Source organism: Lepidochelys olivacea, assembly GCF_965140295.1.
Source record: "Lepidochelys olivacea isolate rLepOli2 genome assembly, chromosome: 11".
Lineage (NCBI taxonomy): Eukaryota > Metazoa > Chordata > Testudines > Cheloniidae > Lepidochelys > Lepidochelys olivacea.
Window position 1 is genome coordinate 52735713 of NC_140421.1, and position 13972 is coordinate 52749684.

Genomic DNA, 13972 nt, shown 5'->3' on the forward strand with positions numbered 1-13972 from the left:
GTAAGCACACACATATCTGGCTTTAGATATTGGGGCATAATAGCATGTGTATTTAAGTGTGGAGAGACCTGATTATACTGAGGAGCTTAGTGTTTCTAAGTAGGAGAGGGCGATAACCAGCTTTGGTTTTATGCTTTTACAGTGTTGATGGAGGTTTGTGTTTAAGAAATAGAAAGACGGGTGGCTTGTAGTGAGTTGATATTTTAACTTTTCTTGCTTCTGACAAATTACACTAGGACAGAATTCTAGATAAACAGATTGGCTTTTCTGTCCTAAAACATTTATTTCATCATCTGCAGTTTACTGCATTTTGACAGTGTGCAAAATATTCCAGTGGTATTCCCACCAGATCTCCCACCAACCAGCCACTTGTTTCCTTTACATCGCTAACATTCACCCTCTTGGCCAAGTCTAAAGATTGTCATGCATGGTCTTGTAATACATTAAATCACAACTGGAAGTGACATGGCAGGGGATGGGGTGTTGCACGTGGGGACACTGCTCATCGTGATGACTTTGTATATCAAGCTGGCTTGGATATAGCTTGCAAACTATCAAGTTCCTGACCCCAAATTTATAAGAACGTAAGAATGGTCTGACCCAGAATGGCCAGTGGTCCATCTAGCCCAGTATCTTGTCTTCCGACAGTGGCCAATGCCAGCTGCTTCAGTGGGAATGAATAGAACAGGACAATTGAGTGATCCATCTCCTGTCGTCCACTCCCAGCTTCTGACAGAGGTTTAGGGACACCCAGAGCCTGTGGTTGCAGCCCTGACTGTCTTGGCTAATAGCCATTGATGGACCTATCTTCCATGAACTTATCTAGTTCTTTTTTCAACCCCTTTATAGTTTTGGCTTTCACAGCATCCCCTAGCCACAAGTTCAACAAGTTGACTATGTTTTGTGTAAAGCAGTACTTCTTTATGTTTGTTTTAAACCTGCTCCTGTTAATTTCATTGGGTGACCCGGGTTCGTGCGTCACGTGAAGGCAAAAAGAACACTTCCTTATTCACTTTCTCCATGCCATTCATGATTCTATAGACCTCTATCAACCCCCCCCCCTTCATTTTCTCTTTTCTAAGATGAACAGTACCCAGTCTTTTTAATCTCTCCTTATATGGAAGCTGTTCCATACCCCTAATCCTTGTTGTTGCCCTTCTCTGTACTTTTTCCAGTTTGACCATATATTTTTTTGAGATGGGGTGATCAGAACTGTATGCAGCATTCAAGGTGTGGGCATACCATGGATTTATAGTGGCATTATGAGAACTTGTCTTATTATCAATCACTTTCTTAATGGTTCCTAACATTAACTTTTTTGACTGCTTCTGAACATTGAATGGATGTGTTCAGAGAACTATCCACAATTACTTGAAGATCTTTTCTTTTTTTTTTAATGGTAACAGCTAATTTAGACCCCATCATTTTATGTGTGTGGTTGGGATTATGTTTTCCAATGGGCATTACTTTGCGTTTATCAGCATTGAATTTCATCTGCCATTCTGTTGCCTAGTCACTCAGTTTTCTGAGATCCCTTTGTAACTCTTTGCAGTCAGCTTTGGACTTGCCTATCTTGAGTAATTTTTGTATCATCTGCAAACTTTGCCACTTCCCTGTTACCCATTTTTCCAGATCATTTATGACTACATTGAACAGACCTGGTTCCAGTTCAGATCCTTGGGGAACCCCACTATTTACTTCTCTCCACTGTGAAAACTGGCCATTTATTCCAACCAGTTACGTATCCATGAGAGGACCTTCCCTCTTAAGCAAAGTAAGCATTCATGGGATAAGAGCCTGTGGTGAGGGAAAAGGAGTACTAGTAGCATCTTAGAGACTAACCAATTTATTTGAGCATAAGCTCACGAAAGCTCATGCTCAAATAGATTGGTTAGTCTCTAAGGTGCCACTAGTACTCCTTTTCTTTTTGTGGATACAGACTAACACGGCTGCTACTCTGAAACCTGTGGTGAGGGAGCTTGTCAAAGGCTTTTGGAAAGTCCCAATATACTGTAGCTAAGGCTGCAATTTAGTCACAGAAGTCACGGAATCTGTGACTTCCAAAGACCGCTCTGACTTCAGCCAGTGTCAGCTGCAAGCTGCAGGGTCCCTGCCCCAGAGCTCCCCTGCTGCCCCCGGCCACCAGGAGTGGCAGAGGGAATCCCCGCTGCTCACAGCCGCTGAGGGTGGCAGGGGGGGACCCACTGTTTGGGTCAGTCCCCGCTCCTCCCATGCAACGTGGGCCTTGGTAGCTCCCAGGCACAGCAGGGGGCACCCTGGAGCTCCCAGCCGCCTTCCCTCCCCAGCCACCCAGGCTACCCATTTTGTCATGGTTATTTTTAGTCAAGGACAGGTCACGGGCTTCCGTGAATTTTTCATTATTGCTTGTGACCTGTTGACTTTTACTAAAAATATCCGTGACAAAAACTTAGCCTTAACTATATCCACTGGATCACCCTTGTTCACATGTTATGTGACCAATGACACTGGATAGTTAAATATTACCTAATTCTCTTTTTCTCTATCATGGTTCAGCTTCAGAAAAACAGTTGCAGATGAAATCATAATATTGGGTATTTTTTATTGTATGGTAGATATTAGAATTTGATGGGTACAAGATATTCTTTCCGAGGCAAAATTAATATTATCCAAGTGTTTGAATGACTTTCTGAAAACAGTAGCCCCAGTAAATCTTGTGTATGAAAGCTGCTTTGCTTATAGCTACTAGGTAGGCTGTGTAAGCATTTTCTGTTTGTTCAGTGCGTGTAGATGAGGGAAACGGGTATAAGTGGCAATTGTATAGACCTATTTAGGGTTGTATGGTTTCTTCTTGTGAAACCAAGGGATCAACTTGTCCTTTTTGGTTTCCTAATAATGAATAAGCTCTGGTAATCAGTGTGTTTTGGAGATTCATAGCTCTTTTCTGAGTTTAGTAAAATTACAAACTTTATGATGGTACGATTTAAGTTTATAGGCTTAGTGACTAGTTTCTAATTCTAAAATATGCTGCCAACAACATGTGTCTTTCCAGAAATTCAATTGCTTGAATTATTGTTAAAATGCCTGTATGGAATAGGCTATAAAAACAATGTCTGCAAGGAATGGCTGGCCTGTCTGGTAAACCTTGAAGAAACTTTTATGTGTAATTCTTACTAGAGTAGACAACTCTTCTCTCCTTTTCCTATTTCCATCATAAAAGTATCTCACCAGAGCTCCAGTCCTGTAATCTGATCCATGTGAGTGAACTCTTATGCCCAGAGAGAGCCCTAATGACTTAGAAATGGGACTCTGGCTGTAAGGATCTTCCTACAAGGATCAAGTGGCAGGACTGGATCCTCTATTCCAGTATTTTCCAAACTTGGGATGCCGCTTGTTCAGGGAAAGCCCCTGGCGGGCCCGGCTGGTTTGTTTACCTGCCACGTCCACAGGTTCGGCCGACTGCGGCTCCCACTGGCTGCGGTTCGCTGTGCCCGGCCAATGGGGCTGCAGGAAGTGGCGTGGGCTGAGGGACGTACTGGCTGGTGCTTCCCACAGCCCTCATTGGCCGGGCACAGTGAACCGCGGCCAATGGGAGCCGCGATTGGCCGAACCTGCGGACATGGCAGGTGAACAAACCGGCCCGGTCCACCAAGGGCTTTCCCTGAACAAGCGGCGTCCCAAGTTTGGGAAACACTGCTCTATTTCCTCTGTGCTGGATAAGACAAATGAACAGGGCTTTTTATAAGCCACTGCCATGATTACATGTGGTTTTCTTTTAAGACTAATTACAGAAAAATGTTGAACTTTGGCTGGCCCTAGTCACTGGGATAAGCTGCAGGGACAGCTGGTTTCTATGTTGGGCACTCTTTATTCTTGTTGGCAATTATATCTGTCCTGACAATCAGTAAGTTCATGCCAACTGAAATCAGGCACATGCGTAAGATTATGCACAGGCAAAGCAGAGGAAATGGCCTGAGAAATTGTTTCACATCTTAGTAAACTTATCGGCATACACGAGAATTCTCTGAAGTTCTCCTGAGTCTTGGTATTGGTGCTTTCAAAGCCAGGGGCAGACACCCACTAACGAGTCAGATAGAGGGGCAATGCTGTAGTGAGAAGCGCATCTCCCCTTCCTTCCCCCCCACCCCAGCCTGCTTTCGAGAGAGGTGCTGGGATTTCTGCCAGAGTGCTCTCCATGAACCTTGCTTGTGGCTGTATTAACTTTTGCCTAGTACAGCACTTCCTCTTTTGAAAGCTGAGCAGCCCCCACCATGCGTTTGCATCTATCCAGCTTGTAGCCCTTGAACATTCTCTGTCCCACACTGGGTAATGCTGGTGTGGGAGGTGTTTGATAGATTTACAGCCCTCTTCTGGATAGTCGGAAAGAAGAGCAACCACTTCCTTCCTCACTTCCCTTTCTGTATCTCCAGCGTTGTCCTGCCTGTTGAGGACAGAAGTCTCCGCTCGTCCTATGCCAGCCTGCTGGGTGCTGCTTCTCTATTTCCCAAAGCTTTTAAATTTTACAATGGCCTTCCTTCCCCAGGAATACCTCCCAGTGATCGCCTCTCTACATAGTTTTCTTGAGCAACAGCAAAGTGACACTGATATTGTCAGTGTCCCTCCTGTCCAATGGGCTCTGAAGAGCAGCAGTGAAAACTAGGGTCTTGTTAGCTTTCCTGAGCAGCAGCAGGGCCACTGCAGGTAACTTGTATTTATTTACAGAATCAGGAAAAGAGCACCACATCCATTTGTGTTTGCCAGGCTACCTCTGTAAGGCATCAGGGCTGGGAAATCAATATAAAAACACAAAACAAAGCTCTGCAGGCACCAGGCAGCCTACAATTCACTTCTCACAACTGGCAATTGAACTTTTCAAGGCCTGCTTGATAAAAGTCCAAAAAAAAACCCAGTTGTATTAACTGTAATCGATGGACCTTACAAATGAAAACAAATATAAATCTCTGTGCTAGTATGTGCAAAATGTTTCTCTTATAACCTGCTATGGTGAATTAAGCTTCCAATTGTAGCTCTGTTGTTCAATATTAAGAATGATGTAATTTCTTAAACTGAAATTATACAAAACATTATTTTGACAGATCTCTATAGATGTGAGGAGGCACAAAAGGGACAGTTTATTCTTTCGAAGTTGCTGGAACTACTTGCAGGAAGAAATAAAAGCTCTGCGTCAATCAAGAAAACGATTTCAATTGTTCAGAACATGCTGCTAAACTAACCTTTGCAGCTACGTTTTTAGACGTACCATGGGATGCATCAAGTCCAAGAACGCTTTTCCAGGCTCAAACACTATCCTGGATGAGAGGAGCAGGGAAGGTGGTGAGGGATGCATTGGGGAGAAATCTTCACTGATTACAGTGAAGCTGGATGAGAGAGGCTCATCAAGTACCATAGTGCTGGATTATGCTCACCGTCTCTCTCGTGAAATTCTTGATCAGGCTGTGAAACAATGGGCAGTGACTGAAAGCAAATATAGTGACATTCCTTTCATCGAAAGTGATGTGCCCTGAATTCCAAGGATTATCTTCTCAATAAGCCTCCATTTGTCTGTTAAACAATTCACGTTTGGTGCTATTGCAAATAAATAAGTTCAAGCAAAAGCAGTTGTGATTTAAGCATAACTCCAACTACAGTACTGTGTCTGGAAGGTCAGGGAGCATAAAATGTCCTTTTATTCACGAGCAACTGGACCACTACAGAATCCATTAATCCAGCATCAGTTGTGATCTGCCATAGGTTGTGTGTGTTCTATCTGCTTTGTAATGTGCTGAGTCTGGTCGTAATGAATGTCAGGAAAATGGATGTGCAAAACTGCTGCAACTGTAACCACCCCCCAATGGTTGCAGCAACATCAGCACCAAAGATTCTTAAGGATAAGGTACAAATTGCCTTTTTTTTTTAATGTGCTGCATAAAAGCTATTGTGACAATGGATTACTTTATAAACGTGTAAGCCTTGCATCTGCCTGTGATCTTACGTGAGAAATTGCACGTATGATAAAATGCTCTAACTTCTGTTAAATGGGAATCAGGATTATAGAGCTATAGCATAGATAACTGGAAGGGGTTCAGTCATAAATTTACCTTTGATCTTTTAGGGTGACCTGACTAAATGTGTGAACTGCTAATTGACTGTTAAGCCAAGGCAATGTGCTTTGTAACAGTGAAAAGTAGCAAACCAACCATTTGGATTATGCTGCCATTAAATCTGCCCTTCTTAAACGCATCACTAGGAAACGCATTAAAGGCACCAATAATCTAATTATCCTGATGAAACCATTTAACTGATGCCTTGGCCTCTGCAAACTAGGTGAAGGGTATTGACTAATCCCTAAAAGCATAAATTAAAGTTGTTAACAACATTCATTGCTGTAGCAATCAGTTACATGATTACTATACTCAGACCAAAGATACTTAGTTTAGCCAGAAAGGTGAGGGAAAATAAATATGCCTGTGAAGATTCATTTTATTAATCAGTATAACTGTGAATGGCTGAGAACATCTCATCTAAATATTATGCTGCATTGTACTGAAATACCACTGACAGGATGCCATTTGGAGTAGCAGGCCTTTCTCATGCTACTGTGAGGGGCCATCTCTTTTTTCTGTTAATTGAATAGTGAGTCTGACTAAATGATGATTAAATGCCATGGGTCCAAACTATATTAGAGCCAAAGGGGCTAAAGCATTAAGGGAACATTCTTCATTAAGAAAGTGCCCTTCTTCAACAGGATTTGTAGTCTGGCCCGTCCAAGACACAGCTGGGGTCTTGTAGGTTAAGCAAGAGCTGCAAGAATGGATTTTGAGGATGGGCGATTGCAATATGTTACCTAAAGCCAATGAGCATAGTTTTGCACTCAAACACTATATCCAGCTGCATGCCTCTTAGGAGTTTGGTTTCTTTGCATTTGTTTCCTCCTCCATCAAAATCCATTGTCAATAATAAAAATGCCTAGATAAGGCAGTCAGTAAAGTAGGTGCATATTTCCATTCATTCCACTTGTAATTTAACAGGCAGATAATGGGTTTGCAACTTTTTAAATAGAAAACAGCTTTTCCAGGCAAGTTAAAGGCATTTTTGAAAATTTTATTAAATAATACAAAAAATGATAGTTTGAGTAATATTTTTGGGAATTAGAATGGTCATCTCTTGCTGCAGTTCTCTTGCTGCTGCTAAGATTGAGCCACAATCTGTCCATGTAGGAGAGAGACAGAGAAAATATGGACATTTATGAAGCAAACTGAAAAAGGAGTCAAGTTATTTTGGGTTAGTGTATACAGGTAAATGACAATTTACCAGGAGTAAATTTTATAAAGGAAGAGTATTTCCAATAACGCAGCCCAAGACTGACTTGAAATAAAGGTATCTTATTCACACTGAAGTTAATTCCATAGATCACACTGTGCTGCTATTTAGAATATTTTCCCAAGCCCTTGAAGAAAAGGAAAAACAATTTGGATCCACTCTATTGAATACTATCGTCTTCTCCATCTCTGTATTTTAAAATGGGTCATTGTGTTAATAGACAGTCTGTAATACACCACGTCCAACCTAAATCTAACTGAATCTCCCTGAAGTTATAGTGAGTACAGTACATTCAGCCATGCTCTACAGGTGCCCTCACTAAAAAAGGTGATTCCAAACATGAAGTGAATTTAAAAAAGAAATGGAATAATCAGCCAGAAAAAAATGAATCCTGTCTTAATTTACTGTTTTGTTAATCGGTCTAAAAAGTGAATCTCTTCCAATGTAAGAAAGAGAAAAGGTAGGAAAACAAATCTCTCCCTCACCTAGCATCAGATCATGTGTGGTATGGTACAGCAGGAAAATAACTTGTCCCATTGCTGAAGACAGTGATTTTTTTTTTAAATCACTATTAACTGAATGGCATAGACATTGCTTCTGTGCATCTGCTATTCCAATGACATTTCCTCGTGATTTATTTTTAAAATACACTTAGCTGTAATCTGAAATTAACAGCACTACAGTTTAAGGAGTAGGAGGCTGTGTTTCATATTACACTTCAAATCCAATTCAGGAGGACTAGATGAAGCTTGTGTTGTAGTAAAAGCTTATTCCTATGTCAAAAGAAACCTCTTAACACCATTAGCCGCATGTTAAGCATTGGTTATGAAATGCCAAGGAATGAGCTACTTTAGATATTAAACTGAATCCCATTTGCAGTGCTGTTCCCTTTTTTGCAGAGATGTTGGCAATAAAGTGTCAGTTTAACAAAGTTTGGAAAGGCTGCCTATACAGATCTGTAGTTAAGTACATTCTTTTCATTTCCTGCTCAAGTAGCTGCACTATCTGTTACTAAAATGCTCTAGTTAATGATGTCCTCATTTACAAATTAGTATATATTCGTTATTTCTCTTCTTCCGGTGGCCCCCTACTGCTCTGTGTGCCAACAAGGGGGAAGGAGACTACTTTCATGCTTCTGCCTAGCAGCCTGACTGCATGCTATAAGCCACAAAGAGAGAGTTCCAGGCACTTGAATGCTCAGCTGTTTTACTGGGCTCCTTAATCAATAAGCTGATCTATGAAAACAGATAAATTATGTCTACACCCATAACTGGAAAGGCCAAATGGCTTAAGGAGAGAGGTGATGGAAGGAGTAGCTCATGGGCTATTCTGTCTCCACCCAGTTGGGTCCACCTGATTCTTGGTAACTATGAACAGGCTTCAGTGAGAAAGGGGTTTTTTGTTTTGTTTTGAAAGGCTGGGAGATGAGGCACCAGTAGGCACAACAGAGTAAGTTGCCAATGCACTCCCACTGCTGAAGGCACTGCTAAAAGGGAGCAGGGAAGCGTGGGCAAGAAGAACACCTCTTCCTGCCTCCTTCCTTTTCTGTACTGGCTTGGGGTCTGGCACTTACCAGCGCTGGGATAGCAGATAAGCAGCTTGTCTGCCAGGAGGGTGGTTTAGTTTGGTTAGTTGCTGAATTGCACCTTTCCCTGCACAAGACACCCAGGCATTCGACTTGTAGCTGAATCACAGCACCCACACCCGTCCATCAGAAACCATGTTAAATGCACAAGAACCAAAGGAGAAAATTACCCAGCTGAAGGTAAACAGTGTATGACACAGAGCTAGTGGAATACTTAACTTTACAGATGCTGTGAACTACACTCTACCTACACATACCACTTACAATAGGCCCCCTACTAAAATTGTCTCCTACTGCTAATCCTTTCCATATCTGAATCTCCTCCTGTGATTTCCAAACCTGTTCTCCCCCACTACTTCCTGACAATTCACAGCGCTCTCATATAACCCAGAGTGCTACTCTAGCAGTGTCTGACAGGAACACCACTTTCTAAGGGTTTGTCTATACTACCAGCTGGATCAGTGTGCAGCAATTGATCCAGCTGGGGTCGATTTATCACTAGACGTGATTGATCGACCCCCCGAGCACTCTCCCATCGACTCCTGTACTTGGCCGCCGCGAGGCGCGCAGGCAGAGTCAACAGGGAAGCAGCAGCCATTGACTCACGCAGTGAGTAGATCTAAGTATGTCGACTTCAGCTATGTTGTTCACGTAGCAGAAGTTGCGTAACTTAGATCGACACCCCACCCCCCCACCCCGGGCAGACCAGGCCTAAGACATTATCACTTCAGGCAAGCACAGAGCAGTTGGAAAATAGGCTCAGGAGCACTAAGGACAGCCGTGTACACAGCTGCATAGCAGGAAAACCATTTGACTTTTTATCCATTTAAGTTTTCTAGGACGCTGACCTTTGCAAATGATGCCTGTATCCTTAAGACCACAGGACAGTATTCTAAAGTAACCTCCCAGAATTTTGCAGTATTTTTGGTAAGGATATTGCTACAGGACTTTACCTAAATCATATCTTAAATGAAACTACACAATACCCACTCAATATTAGTTTGTTTTTAATGGTAGTATAATTTTTATGATAGAGATGCAACAGTGGCTCTACAACAAAAGTTGCAACTAGCTTTTTCATTTGAGATTGTATACTGAAGGACTCACATGACAGGCACGCATGTTTTGGAAAAACATTTATGGATTCTTTTTAATTAGTTATACTATACTTTATACAATGTCCATGAGACTGCCCATAAAACAGTGACAGTTGTATCTCGCTAATGCATGTTATCTGCCTTGCTTGATGCTCTACTTTTGGTTCAAAACCTAACTACAGCACAACTTTGTAAAACTGACATTTCAGCAGCATGACAGAGCTGGATCTAAACTCTAATATGACCATATATTTTTACAATATTTTTGTGAAAACATTTTCTTAACTGAATAAAATTAAGTTGTAATTAATTGCTTGTAAGGTTTTTATTTGATTAAAATACACATTACATCCCGTTCTTAGTATATTAATTTACACACATAAAATCTTGCAATGCCAGCAGTGTGCTATGTACTTTGCAAGCAGAGAAGGCAAGATTCCTGCCTCAAGGAACTCAAACTCTTGGCCTCGTTTATTAAACACATAATGGATGACTATTACATTTTGCACAAGAATAATGGAACAAACAGAATTTTGCTGAGTAAATGAGAACTTACCTCGTTACTTCAGAGCTTATAATCATTTTTAAAGTTTTTTTGTTTAAGAATAAAAGCTTCAAAAGTGTCTTGGTACTCATGCACTTTTGAAAATTTTACCATTAATAACTGGCAGCTGGACTGAAATTTTACCACTGCACGTTAAAGGCGAGACCACTGAGTAGAGGAGCTATTAGTGAACAGTCAAGACACCAGTGCTTTTCTCTTTCTCTCCCTTAATTATTTGCACCAAGAGATTACAGGTCAACTAGCTGCCTAAATTACGTACCGTGTAGGGCTAATTGCTGCACGCCTTTGAGCACCTTGTAAACAATTCTGCGGTCTCTTTCTGCTTCGTCATTCTATTTTATTTTGGCGGTGCCAATTACTGAACACATTTGTTTGAATAAAAGCTCTTCCCCTTTCAGCTCATTTTCCTCCTCTTGACTAGAGTCTTCAGAGGAGTCAAAAACTTACATTTGTGATGACCTCTTCTATTGCCATCGAAATAACTGGAAAAAGAGTCGCTGAAGTTTAACCTGTCAAACTAACTAGAAAAAGCAGTCTCCATTTTGAACAAACAGAACATAGACCAGTGGCCATGTACGACCTACAGAATCGTGGAAATGTTAACTGTACATAATAAGGATATAATTACATCCATTGGCTTTTGTTATTTGTGGAACTTCAGGGCATTATTAACATGAGCAGAAGCCTGAGATGGAACAGCTGTCTTTAATGCACATTTGAGGAGGGTTTTTTTATTAGATGGTTTAAAAAAAGTTTCCTGGTCCTTTTTCCCCCTTCCTTCTCCTCTGCACCCATTTTCTATTATCAAGTTGAAATAGTCAAACTAGCTGCAGCTTTAGCAGCACTGACAGGGGCTTTCTAATCAAGCTCTTAAATATGGGAAACTTAAACTCCCGTTTTACTTTTTGTTAAGAAAGTGAAAATTACATATGAGCTCTGGAGCATGAATGTTGCAGCCAGACAGCAGTTCTCAGTCATTTTTAATAATGGTTTGGTTAGAGTCTTTCCAATTTTTACTTTCAGCTTTTTTTCCAGTGGCTGTTGCAGACAAGAAGTGCACTAGCCACTGGGCCTGGCCAGCAGACTTGGTTTTCCTGCCACTTAGTTTACATTGTATCATTTCCTTTGCATCCAGCCCTGGAAACTGGGCTAAGCAGGGGAGAACTCAGTAGAACCTGTATGTGCAACAGGAGCAGAGCCATTCTACAGCTGATACTTCAGGCTAAGGACTGGAATAGGCTTCTAAGCCTACCCATACATTCCCCACATCCACTAGTTGAGGGAATGGACTAGGTCAGTGGTTTTCAACTTGTGGTCCATGACCCCTGGGGGTCTGCAGACTATGTCTAAGTTTTCCAAAGGGCTCCACACCTCCATTTGAAATTTTGTAGGGGTCTGTAAATGAAAAAAGGTTGAAAACCACTGGACTTGAGGATCCTTGTAGCAATGTATTCTCCAGTCCCTCTGCTCACATGCTCTAAGCATGCACCATTTAGGGGTGTGCACCCCCTTCATTGCCTCCACAAATCCTGCCCTTGCCCCCATGCAATAGATCTTCCTTGTTAGGCTGCATGTGACCCTTCTACACCTGTGAAGTAGTGACAGATTTATTGCTTATTGGTCAGTACAGCTAAACTGCAGACATGCATTGTCAAGTTCATCTGTGCATGACTAAAGTTAACAGAGCTGCAGCTGCTGACACAGTGAATTTGGCCCTCAATGTTCACCACACTTAGAGGCAATTATTCCACCACTGAATTCAACTGTCATCACAAAACCAGGGAAAGTTCACTAGTGATTTATCAAGTTAAGGTAAATTCCTTGTTATGCAGAGTTATCTTTATAGAGATTAAACTGTAAAAATAACCTAAAGTGTGGTAAATGGCAGTTGTATTAAAAATACAGTTAAAACTGGTCAGCTCTGTAAAATACTACTCATACGCTAGGTTGGCTGGCAATTTCATCTGTAAAACTGGCTTGCCATTCCAGACAATGAAGTTCTATCAAATACTAGGTCATAATACTGACCTGATGCTAAATCAGTAGCATAGCAACTTCTTGTTGTCAACCCAAGAAGTTATTAGAATTGTCTGTTTACTTTGATATTATTGAAAATACTACCCACTACCAAGCACTTAGAGTGTGTGTGTGTATACATACACAGCATTTTCAGCTGTAGCTCTGAGTGCTTTATGAAGTTAAATATTTTTATCTATACTTTATAAAGGAGAAACTGAGGCACAGAACCAATGTAGTGGATCAGTGGTAGACCTTGGAATACCCAGATCTCCTGACTCCCAGACCAATACATTATTCACTGAACCAGGCCGCCGCCTCAGCATCGCCCCACTAAACTAACAGATGTCTCCAAAATCAAAATGTTCTTTATTACATAATAGCAATTACTAAAAGGCTTTTTCTTAAAGTAGTTTATTCCCCTGATTCAGTTTTCTCCTTATGGTACTACAGACGCAGTAAAAGCTACGGACTGTGCATCTCAAGCAGATTAGACACAAGAGTGTTACCATACCTCCTTCATCAAAGTCTCTGCATCATTATTAATTTTTCTATCCTAGAATTATACAGATGAATACAACCTTGATAGGCTTGTACACCATCATTATAATTTGAGATCGCTGTTTCCCAGTGACTTAAAGCAATTTTCCACAAATTCATCTGTTACTTCTTCTAAGGTAGCTGGCTTCCACTTTGGAACTTGGTCTTTGTCAATCAGCACTATCAGGTAAAGTAGAAAAAGGTGAAGTTATTAGTGAATTTTCTCAATCAAGAGGTCTTCAGATCACATCAAGACAGTAGATTATACTGTTGCTATATTTAGTATATATTAGGAGTAAAATCAATATGCAGTACAGTGTATTTGCAGTACAGTGTATTTGGCTTCAGTAACGGCTTAACTTTTTACCCTTTTATGAATGTTCACTGAACAGTCACACCCTTGAGTTGCATGGCACTGAGAATATTTTATTGCTCCAGAAATCCCCATAATGACCCCATCCAATATAGCATTCACAAACTATGAGTGATGACCGATACTATTATCAAGCAAGCCTCTAACCAGTCATTTATTGTAGACCTGTTGCTCAATCCTAACATATACAGCTCACCTCCTGGAGGTTGGATGTAGGTATAGGGCTCTATGTAGGATGCTTCAGTTAAAAAAAGAATGATTAAATCCTCATGTAGAATCTCAATTTTGAAGACTGTAGAGGGTAGACATTCAGATTCCTATGGGAATGTCATATAAACTAATATAATAATAATGGGGAAAACAATATGGCAGGATATCCTCATAGGAAAATCAACAGTAGCTATATACAGCTATTGAGAAAGAGAGAGAGAGAAGACATATAATTTCTCTGAAGAGAGAGAGAGAGAGAGACATAAAATTTCTCTGAAGAATTACCA

General features: G+C 41.1%; 2 protein-coding genes across 5 annotated transcripts in view; one reads left to right on the top strand and one right to left on the bottom strand.

Moving 5' to 3' along the window:
* Positions 1 to 13972, top strand: part of LOC311528556 (small membrane A-kinase anchor protein) — a 74659-nt gene that overhangs the window by 56006 nt on the left and 4681 nt on the right. Inside the window, exon 2 of one of the 3 annotated variants that reach the window (XR_014713633.1) lies at positions 5076 to 5242. The exons of 1 other annotated variant lie outside the window; for it this stretch is intronic. Coding sequence is in view for 1 of the 2 variants with exons in the window: in XM_084643731.1 (XP_084499857.1) it covers positions 5241 to 5504 (264 nt within the window). In the remaining variant the exon portion in view is untranslated. Of the gene's footprint in view, positions 1 to 5075; positions 10292 to 13972 lie in introns of those variants that run through there. One more of the 3 variants, XM_084643731.1, reaches the window with a different exon arrangement.
* The window catches only part of HIBCH (3-hydroxyisobutyryl-CoA hydrolase), an 88678-nt gene continuing 84982 nt past the window's right edge, over positions 10277 to 13972 (bottom strand). For both annotated transcript variants that reach the window (XM_084643730.1, XM_084643729.1), the window contains one exon: positions 10277 to 13282. In XM_084643730.1, coding sequence (XP_084499856.1) covers positions 13167 to 13282 — 116 coding nt within the window. In that variant the 3' untranslated portion in view covers positions 10277 to 13166. The remainder of the gene's footprint in view (positions 13283 to 13972) is intronic.